General features: G+C 49.1%; 1 protein-coding gene across 1 annotated transcript; it reads right to left on the reverse strand.

Annotated features, from left to right (window-relative positions):
* Window positions 1–3,033: 3,033 nt before the first annotated feature.
* Window positions 3,034–3,811, reverse strand: LOC121467812. The gene is made up of 2 exons (XM_041710112.1): window positions 3,448–3,811; window positions 3,034–3,373 (listed from the first exon to the last, which is right to left on the reverse strand). Exons 1-2 carry the CDS (start codon window positions 3,750–3,752, stop codon window positions 3,328–3,330), a joined length of 351 nt encoding a protein of 116 aa, XP_041566046.1. The 5' UTR covers window positions 3,753–3,811; the 3' UTR covers window positions 3,034–3,327.
* Window positions 3,812–10,588: the final 6,777 nt, after the last annotated feature.

The following is a 10,588-nucleotide window of genomic DNA, read 5'->3' on the forward strand; positions in this document are numbered from 1 at the left end:
ATTTTGTAGGGAGAAAGGGAGGCGTGTCCACTAGAGGTAGGACAATTGCTCCCGAGGCACAGTTCACAGGGTTTGGCTGTGATTTGGCGTTGACATCCTCTTCGAAGGAAATCGAAGGATTCGCATCCCAGGTCGTCCGTGCAATAAGCACGAAAGGTTAAACCAAAAACTGTGATAAAACTGTTATATAGGTATTAGGGACATATTTTTTTTGTTAACGTAATTTTAATGAATGTTTTGTTTTCGGGGCGTTACAGTGTAGTTGTTTGTTTTGTGCAGATCCTTCGGTTTTCTTGGTATTTGCTTTTCATATCATATCGGTTTCAAACTTAAATGTGTGGTCGTGACCCGTGACGTCCTCAGGCGCTGCTCGGCCACCGCGACTTGAATGAAAAGCGCAAATTCCAAAAGGAAATCCTACGCGATCCTGCAAACAGCCGAAGTCCTTAACTGGCGACTTTCAGCACAGCTGAAAGTTAGTTCAGTTGGCGAGAGGCTTGTTTAGTGAGAATTCGGACGAAATTGTAGACGCAAGACGACTGGCACGGAGTCTACCGGCTAGTTCGCCCCCATTTCCACTTATTTAGGCTGGAGAAAAAAATAGAGAAAGAATCTTAGTCTTGAGGGACTTGTTTTTTGTTAGGAGTTAATTATTAGTGTGAATTTGTTTAGCCTTAGGTATTTGTTGGTCGTTAACATATTTTCTTATTTATTTCTTATTTATTCATTGTTTATTGTTTCTATTTATTTATTATTATTATTTATTGGCCTGGTAATATAAGTATTCGTATTATTTAGGTGCATATTACTTAGTGGTATTTATTTATTATTTATAATTATTTACTAGCATTCAGCATAATTTATTTATTTATACATAATTGGGTTTCACATTAAATTCGGGATTTCATAAGTCGTGTTAGGGGTTACCAATATTCAGGATGGAAAAGCGACAAGGCAGCAAGCATAATCACCTGCTTCGGTAGAAGAGTTTTTCAGGCGAGGACGACCAAAAAAGATGTGGACCACGGATGTGGAGGGCGCTACCGAGGCTGGCTTGCCGCGCATATCGGAAGGGTTGCCCAGGACTCCGCTTGCCCTTTTGCGCCAGGGACTGCAACGAGAGCAGCAAGGACCACAGGACACCGAGCTGCAGGAGGACCTAAGGCAGCAGCAAATCCTGGAGGGAATTGGTTCCGCGGCGGATGAGTTGTTGCAGTTGGACGACAAGGATGCAAGACTCCACGGACCTGTTGTGGATTCCGCGGCAAGGTCGGCCGTTAATGTGGCTTTGGCAAAGGCGGCGGAGACCCATCGGAAGGCCCAACAGGGCGGGATCAATCAGGCACTGAGGGACGAGATCCGAAGTGTCTTCCTGGAATTATGAAGCTGATGAACGAGGGGTTAAGGCCTGCTGCTCAGCAGCCTCAGCTTCCCCTGGAGAGCATGCCGGATGAGCGAAGGCGTCCGGATTCAAAGATCACCGCAGGAATCCCTGGTCAATCCCCGCAAGTTGCGGTGCCGAAGAGTACACAGGTCGCCGGCATGGACGGTTCCAAGCTACCTCCGCCGAGAGTGCCACCCAAACCGCCGAGGAGGCCGCTAGATTTCCAGGAGTTGGAGAGTAGCAGTCCCGGGTATCCTCCGGATTATGGAAGGTCGCGCCAAGACGATGGCCCGGCCCGAAGCTGGTGCGTTGAGGACCGCAGGGCCTCAGAGTTTCGCGAGGAGCCAATGAGTATGCCAATGTGGGGCCGGTAGCCGCCAACCAGCAATGGCGAATTGAGCGGTGGGGCGTGTCCTTCGACGGTGAGGATAAACGAAACTCGGTGGAAGATTTTCTCTTCCGGTTGGAGTTCTTGCAGCGGCAAGAGGTGCTCCGAAACTTCCACCTGCTGCTTACTGGGCGGGCTCGGGAGTGGTACTGGGTCCACGTGCGTCACTGCAGGGTGGACAGGTGGTTCCAGCTTCGAGCTTCGCTGATGGATAGGTTCCGATGCCACCAGACGGAGCACGACCGGATGCACCAACTTCTGCAGAGGGAGCAGCAGCCCGGAGAAGGAGTTGGCGATTACATCCACCCGATGCAGCAGTTAGCGGCCCGTCTGAAAAGGCCACTGTCAGAGCGACAGTTGGTTAAGATAATTAAAAAGGGCTTGAGGGAGAGCATCGCAAGGTTTGTCTATGCGATGGATGTGCTGTTTTGGACGACGTGGACGGACCACGTACACGCAGCCGATGCGGTATTCTCCGGTGGAGAAGGTCAAGGTTAACGAGGCTATTGGCCCAGATCCTGGTGAGGATCCTCCGTGGCACGAAGTGGACGAAGTGCGGGAGAAGAATCCGTTCCGAGCCGGCTGCTGGAATTGCGGAGCCGTGGATCACGGGTTCCGTGACTGCACAGCAACAGAACGCAGACTGTTCTGCTACCGATGTGGGAAGCCAGACACCGTGTCTCCCAAATGTCCGGATTGTGCGGAAAACGGTCGGCTGGGCGATCCGAGGGCGGAGAGGATGCGTCCAGACAGGAGTTCCGCAGAGAAGAAGAACTGGTAGGGTTAGATAAATAAAGTGGATTTTTGGCAAGCATTCGGACTGGCCCGAGCAATTATATGCCACATCGATCCCGAAGGCGTGAAGAAGGCCGAAGAATTACACGCCGGGGAGATGGAGCACTACGCTGAGGTCGAGGATGAGGATGAGGAGAAAACCGATCCCGAGTCCTGGACGCTTTCCAAAGCCAAGGAACAAGAGCTGGAAGAGATCAAGCAGCAGTTCTTTACTTTCGAGAGGGATGGCTTAAGTGCCACCAGTCTGGAGAAGCACACTATTGAGCTGATGGACGGAGCCAAAGTGTTCAAGGATCGACCCTATCCGATGTCTCCCGCGAAGCAGAAGGTGGTCGAGGACGAGGTCGACAAGATGCTAGCGCTCGGAGTCATCGAGGAGAACAAAAGGCCCTAGAGCAACCGCACCACCGTAGTATCAAGATCTGGAAAACACCGGTTGTGCTTAGACGCACGTAAGCTTAATGATGTGACCATCAAATATGCTTACCCGTTGCCCAGCATAGACGATATCCTGTCCAAAATCGACCAAACGTACTACATTTCCAGCGTGGATTTCAAGTTCACTTTTTGGCAGATTGAGTTGGACACGAGCAGCAAGGAATACACAGCCTTTACGGTTCCGGGTCGGCCGCTTTACCAGTTACGTGTGATGCGTTTTGTACTCTGTAACGCATCACAGAGGCTGGTGAGACTCATGGACCGAGTAATTCCAGCTGAAATCCGCTCGAATATGTTCGTCTACTTGGATGACCTGCTAATACTAGCGCCTGACATGAGAACGCACTTGAAGTATCTTCGCCGAGTCGCTGAATGCGTGAAAGAAGCAGGGTTAACCATTGGTCTGAGCAAGTCGAAGTTTTGCTTCAAGTCTTTGACCTACCTCGGCTTCATAGTGGGTGGAGGACGTCTGCGGATGGATCCAGGGCGTGTAGCAGCTATTAGGCGGATGCCTGAGCCAAGGACCATGAAGGAAGTGACAGCCTTTCTTTGAACCGCTGGTTGGTACCGTCGGTTTATAAAGAACTTTGCGACGTTGGCAGCTCCGCTCACGGAATCCTTGAAGAAGACGGGAAATAAGAAGTTTACTTTGGGTCCAGAAGCACAGCTGGCAGTAGAGTCCTTGAAAATGGCCCTAACTACTGCGCCAGTTTTGGTACATGCGGACTTCAAGCGGCTCTTTTTCATCCAGTGTGATGCATCCCAGATCGGAGTCGGTGCAGTGTTGTTCCAGCGGGATGTAGACGGCCAGGAGCAACCCACAGCGTTCTTCTCGGCCAAGATGAATTGTCACCAAGTGCACTACACCTCGCAGCCCTGCTGGCCATTCGAAAGTTCCGGCCGTATGTGGAAGGAATGCCGTTCACGTGCATCACGGATCATGCCAGCTTGAAGTGGCTCATGTCCATGAAAGACCTTTCGGGTCGGCTGGCTCGGTGGTCATTGCAACTCCAGGGATATGACTTCAACATCGAACACAGGAAAAGAAGCGAGAACGTCGTGGCAGATACCCTTTCGCGTTGTTTTGAAGAGCTAACGGTGGACCCGTCAGAGTTGATCGTCTTCGAGACCACTGAGTTTGCTGGAGAAGAGTACACGGAGTTGTTACAAGAAGTGGAAAAAAACTTGGCCCACCTACCTGACTTGAGGATAGTGGACGGTCTCATCTTCAAGAGAGTCTCTTCGGAAAATCTGGATGACGAGGTGGAAGGCTTCGAATGGAAGTTGTGGATTCTCCAGAGTCTGACCCACAACATAATTGAGCGTGCACATTCAAATCCAATGGCAGCTCATGGCGGAATGGGAAATACTCTGGAAAACCTACGACGGCAGTTTTACTGGCCTGGCATGGCACTGCAAGTCCGGGAGTCCATACGCAGGTGTGAAGTGTGCAAGGAGACGAAATTCCCGAATTTCCGGATGCAAGTTGGTATCGGTGAGAGAGTCCAGACTGAGCAGTCATTTCAGAAGCTGTACATCGATTTCTTGGGGAAGTATCCGAGGTCGAAGAAGGGACAGGCCTACATCTTCATTGTGGTGGATCACTTCTCCAAATATATATTTCTGAAAGCCATGCAAGAGGCATCGGCTTCAAATGTAGTGTAGTTCCTCATTCACGAGGTTTTCTACAAGTTTGGGGTTCCAGAAATTGTGCATTCGGACAACGGCCGCCAGTTTACGTCCAAGATCTTCGAGGAGGCGATGGAAAGCTTTGGCTATTACGCACATCAAGACGCCAGTCCACTCTCCGCAAAGCAACGCAGCGGAAAGGGTAAACCAAAGCGTGTTGGCGGCGATCCGAAGCTACTTAGAAGAAGACCATCGAGAATGGGACGCGTATCTTCCGGAGATTGAGGTGGTCATCCGCAACGCGGTCCATTCAGCAACTGGAGAAGCTCCGTTCTTCACCGTATTCGGACGACACATGTTCCTGAACAAGTTGGCAAGGAAGTTGAAGTCGCTGTGTGATCACGAAATGTCTGGGATGAGAACAGCTGACAAGGTGCAGAAGAACCTCGTACTTTCCTTGCGAAGCCAGGTCAGGAAGTGTATCGCCGCAACTTTGCCCCAGCGATTTCAAAAAGGTCTTCAATGCAAAGTTTGCTCGGAAGTTCCTGAAAGCTCGGGTGGTGAAGACAGTCGGCAATAATGCGTACGAGCTTGAAGATCTTCAAGGACGACCGATCGGAGTGTACCATGCCAAGAATATTAGGTTGTGATCTGGAAAGAGAAATAACAAAGTACACGAGCTCAGCATCGGCATGTGTCTACTTCCCGTAAGGCGTGAGCCCCGCGTTGGACACCGTTGGAACTGCATCTTGGTATCGAGGCCTGCTGAATCCGAATAGTCCAAGTCCAAATGCTCCCAAGTATTCCTGAGCTTGTCTAAAACTCTGTGTTAGCGTGTCTCGGAATCCAGAGTGGTGTTGCATTTTCAGTTGAAGCCGTCTGGAAAATACTATACGAACCGATACGTCAGCAGGTCCCGCTATCGATAAGATTCGGTGGTGACTCCGACTATTGATAGCGGGAGAGGATCTAGCTATTTAAATTTAGCCCGGTTCGCTCGTTAACTGGGTTAAATAGCCTTGAATACGTTCGCTGACCCATCTTGAGAGAGCGGGAGGGAAAATGGCGAGCGACTTTGGTGTAGGTCAGGGTTTTGCTTTAGTTGCTGCAAGAAGTAGTAGGAGAACGGTCGGGAAAAAGCTTAAGACTTTAAATTCGTAATTATTATTATCAAAGTGAGTGGTTATTTATTAGTCCTGAACTTGTAAATGACAGTGTTTTTTTTTTTTAAATGTTGAAGCCGCCGGGGACCCAATCTCAAGGGCCCCGGAAATTTAAAAGATTTGGTAAGGTGAACACTTACCAGGCGGACCTAACCTGGTCGTCGTCCACCAGGCGCAGCAGAATAAGCCGCAGCAGCATCACCAGCAGCAGCGATCGGCTCCAACAGCGACAGCGATTAGTGGCATCAGCCGCAGCAGCATTAGCCGCAGCAACATTAACCGCAGCAGCAGCATTAGCCTCAGCAGTAACAGCGATCAGCAACATTAGCCGCAGCAGCATCAGCGCAGCAGCAGCAGCGATCAGCAGCAGCAGCAGCCTCCAGCGTCAGCAGCTCCAGCAACTGTCTCCGAGACGGCCAGATACGGAGATTCCCTCGGTGAGTCCGTTCCGGGAACGAATGCCCGCGCTGACCACGTGCTCATCTCTAAGTCCACCGACACACTGCCTCCGGCCCCTCTTAAGCAGACGCTGCGCTATCCTCCGAAACAATTGGCTCCGTGCGGACCGGCGCTGATTTTCGCCGCTAGCGGTTTTCTCTTCTGCAGCTTCAACCACATCCGACGTTGAACTCTGCAATAAATAAGTTTTAGTTCTTATTTTTGTGATATCATACAGTCAAGATTGTCAAGTACTCACTGTGAAATCTAATCTAAAATTAGAGGCTTAATTCCGAACCATAGCCGCGCGTTCAACTACATCTAAATTGGGTCGCGAAATTCAATGACTTATGGGATTTATTTAGCGTACTTACCTTTTCAGCACGTCCCTACTTTTCCCTTGGAGCTCCTCAGGATTAGGCGACCGGTTGGCAAACGCCTCCAATTTAGTGCCGTGCGGCGATTTTGCCAAACACTTGTAACTTTAAACGTCTAAAAATTTCCCTTCTGTTGTTGCCGCTTTGACCGCTTCTCATCTGGGCGACGGTCTGAGATCGGCCTTAAGTGTTTCCAACGAAAAGAGTAGATTATTAGTAGGAATCAATAATGAATGTATTTTATTATTAGTCTTGACCGAAATTAAATTTGAACAAGCTACCGAGATGTTTGTTTAAGTTACCTTGGGCGGGGAGATGAGCCGATCCTTATCCACCAGGAATAGACTCCGGTCTGCCGGAGATGGGGTGTGCCTCTAACATCACTTTTGGGGCACCCAAGGTTGGGTGGGTGCGTTGTGGCAAGAACATCGAAGCCACCAATTTCGTCCAATTGTCTTAGTTTTTTGATGTAAATATAACTTTGTTTTGTTTTGATTTGCGGTAGAGATGGTAAATCGTCAAGTTAGTTACGTGAGACGATGAGTCGGAATCGATTGTTCGGACTGCAGGGCATAGGGGGTACTCCACCCTGGGACTCTGTGGCTAGCCGGCGCTGCCCTCCGGGAAAGATGTAGTTCCGTAACATTTATCATAGGAATTTAGAGTTTATCATAGGAATGCACGCAGCATTAACATGTTAGGATCAGCCCCAAAGGCAATTGTAGGTAACCCAGACTTCGAGGACTGGGAACAGGTCAAATTTAAACAGAATCAATTAATTGAATCACAGACTAATCAGGTAGAAATAAATTCAAGAGTACAAACTTGTTTAAACGAATTAGGCAAAGCAAAAAACGCAATTTACAAATAGACAACAGTCGAAATAGACAAAAGCCACCTTTTTGAAATAATCTTGGTCAAAAATAGAATTATAATTAGATTCATTCGCTCCAAGACTTTAGAGTTTCACCGAAAAAACATCGGCTAAATATCCGAAAAAAAAGTCAACCGGTCAACCATCTTCGCTTGCGCTTTTTTGAAACCGGATTTTCACTTATGTTGAAAATTCCAACGGTTTTTCAGGGATGGACTGCGTGGAAAGAGGGCTGCACCGCAGAATCATCAGCTAACTATCGCATAAATTTGTTCGTCAAAGTTCGTTGAATTTTAACGGCGGACTAAGTTTGGAAGTTTTTGGAACGGCAAAACCTTGTGGACCATCCTTTCAACGGATGGTGGAAGGTGGATGGATCTCTGTGGAAATACCCTATTAGGAATGTTAATACACCATCCAAAAATGTCAGAGAAACTCTTGGCACAGCTAAATCTTACGGACCATCTGTCAAAGAGATGATGGATGCTGATCTGTGGGACTAGGCCACAAGAGACACTTAAACGTATAACGAATCACTAGTAGCTCAGTTTGTGGCAGGGAAAGTTTCATTTTCGGGAGCACAAAAACGGTTCGTTTGCGAGCATTCCGCCACACTGACATTCGGCAATGCATATGCCCGTTCAAACTTTTGAATTTAAATGGCTATTCTTAGCTTACATTTTAAAATCATATAAATTGTTTACCTAGACTGGGACCTAAGTCCGGGACCGATATAGTCACCCTATGTTTGATGTTTCAAGCATAGCTTGCAAATAACTGTCAACCGCTTTTCGCTTTACGGTCACTAACACAACCAAAAAAAAAACGTGTACATTTGCTTTTGGCTCTGAGCAGAACACTTCTCCCTTTGTTTTGATTTTCGGTTGGCTGTTGTCAGTTGAGTTGTTCTTGTTATGCTTATTTAAAAACTTATAGATACCTATGTAGGTATTCTCTAAAACAGCCATTGAGACTACCACGAAACCAATGTCCGGCTTTATGTATTTGCTCGTGCCTCTTTTTTTCCGTTATAGTGCTGTTCTGACCATAAAGAATTCCATAGATCGCAGCCTGTTTCGCGGCCATGAGCTCCAGGGGTGGGGTCCCAGCGATGATATAGGCTGCCTGGTCCGACAGCGTTCAAAACGCACTCCAAATGCGCAGGGCGGCTACTATATGGTTGGCTTTCAGAATTCGGCTGTAGCTTGGAGTCGCTATGGCCTGCTCCCAGACCTAGACGGCATTAATCATGGTTGCCCTCGTGATACTCATCAAGGGCAGCCTGCTCCATTGCTTCGGCACGAGGCTCATCATTATTCGCGTTAGGATGCGGCTTGTGATAGCAGCCTTCGTGCTGGCGTATTGCTGGTGCTTCCGAAAGGAGAGCCTCGTATCAATCATAACGCCCAGGTCCTTTTTGGCCTGGCTTATCGATGACGGTATTTTCTATTCGGATTTTGGCGGCCTCCACCTTTTTTCTGCTGCTGATTTTCCGATGCTCCACCCTGGCAGAGCAAGGAGAAGGACTCCGTCATACATCAGGGGTGACAATACGGAACCTTGCGGAACCTTGGGGCATCATCTGTAAAAGATAAGGTGGGACCCCGAAACTCGACAAGGCCTCAAGGATGCGGCTCCATCTTGCCCTGTTGAAGGCGTGTCTGATGTCGAGGGTAACGATGAGGCAGTACTCCTTTGCACCACCCTTCCATCTAGTGCCGGTAATTGCAGCCTTTGAATTACCTTCGAGATGGCATCGACCGTCGATTTGGCCTTCGTAAAACCGAACTGACGTGATGGGAAGAGGTCCCCTGCTGTCGTTATGGCTCTTTAAGCGAGTACTCATAAGCTGCTCCAAAACTTTACCGGCGCCGTCTATAAGGCAGATTGGCCTATAGGACGACGGGTCATCTGGCGGCTTCCCAGGTTTCGGCAGAAGCACGAGTTGTTGGGTTTTCCATCTCGCCCGGAAGTAGCACTTCCGTAGACAGCTGCTGTAGATCCTAGCAAACTACTACTGGTGAAGAGTTAGGGCTAGATTTAACACCCGATTCGGGACGCCGTCAGGTCCGGGGCCTTGCCAGGCTTAACCTTAATGGCTGCCGATACGATTTCTTCCTGGGTGACTTCCTCAAAGCCTTCCAGAAAGAACAGCCTCTCCGTCTGCGGTAGTTCGCTTATCCTGGGGAACAGGTGATCGATGATGATCCGCATTTTTTCCGCTACAATGGGAACAAGTTTGTTCCCGGCTAGTTTTTTAAACACGGTTTTGTAGGCCTTACCCCATGGGTCGCAGTCAGCAGAGTCGCACATTTCCAGAAAACACCTTCTCTCACTATCCTGAATAGCCCTCTTAAGTAGTCTTCGGCAGGCCTGGTAAGTGTTCGGTCTGTGCTCGTGGGCCGGGGTGCCGCGCGAGCGTTGGTAAAGGCGTCGTGCCTTGACACAGTCACTTCTGGCCTTGGCTATAGAACCGTTCCACCAGAAGGGTCCTTCCTGGCTGTGGTTCGCAAGCATAACCGAGGTCTTTTGAGGTCTGGCTCGCTTTATCTTCACTTTGGCAGCGTGCATCCGGCTTTGTCCGTTTCGCCGAGATGTGGGAGAATCGCCATCTGAAGTTTTTTCATCATGGCGAACGCGTTCTTCATCGCCTGGTTGAGGCTCCCAACTTTCTGGTCGTTGACTTTCCCAAGAATGTCGTCCAGAATTTCTCCCAATTCCGTTACATCGCGATGTGGTGTTTTGGCCTTCTTAGAGGGATGGGTCCGTTTAGTCGGGCTTGGCGAATCCCTGACCCTCTTCGGTGTGAAGAACTCGTCTTCTGCCCCCTCCGAGGAGTTGGGATGTAGCCCCCGGTGGTGTCCTGAAGCTTGGACGACCGATGGCAGAGACTTTGCTCGCTGTCTCCTACACTTGTCGCATCTAGAAGACCGCGGGCGCAGCAGCTTTGGTTGCAATAAGGGTTGAAGCCTCCAAAATCCGTGCGCCTGCCGCAGAATTGTCTGCGGTTGGATTTCCACTTAAGTAGTTGCCACATGGAGTAACTAAGTTATTACCCGACATTCCAATTTTTTGAGTTTTTACCCTAATGTCAAGTTTGCG

Source organism: Drosophila elegans, unplaced genomic scaffold (genome assembly GCF_018152505.1).
Source record: "Drosophila elegans isolate 14027-0461.03 unplaced genomic scaffold, ASM1815250v1 contig_767, whole genome shotgun sequence".
Classification (NCBI taxonomy): Eukaryota; Metazoa; Arthropoda; class Insecta; order Diptera; family Drosophilidae; genus Drosophila; species Drosophila elegans.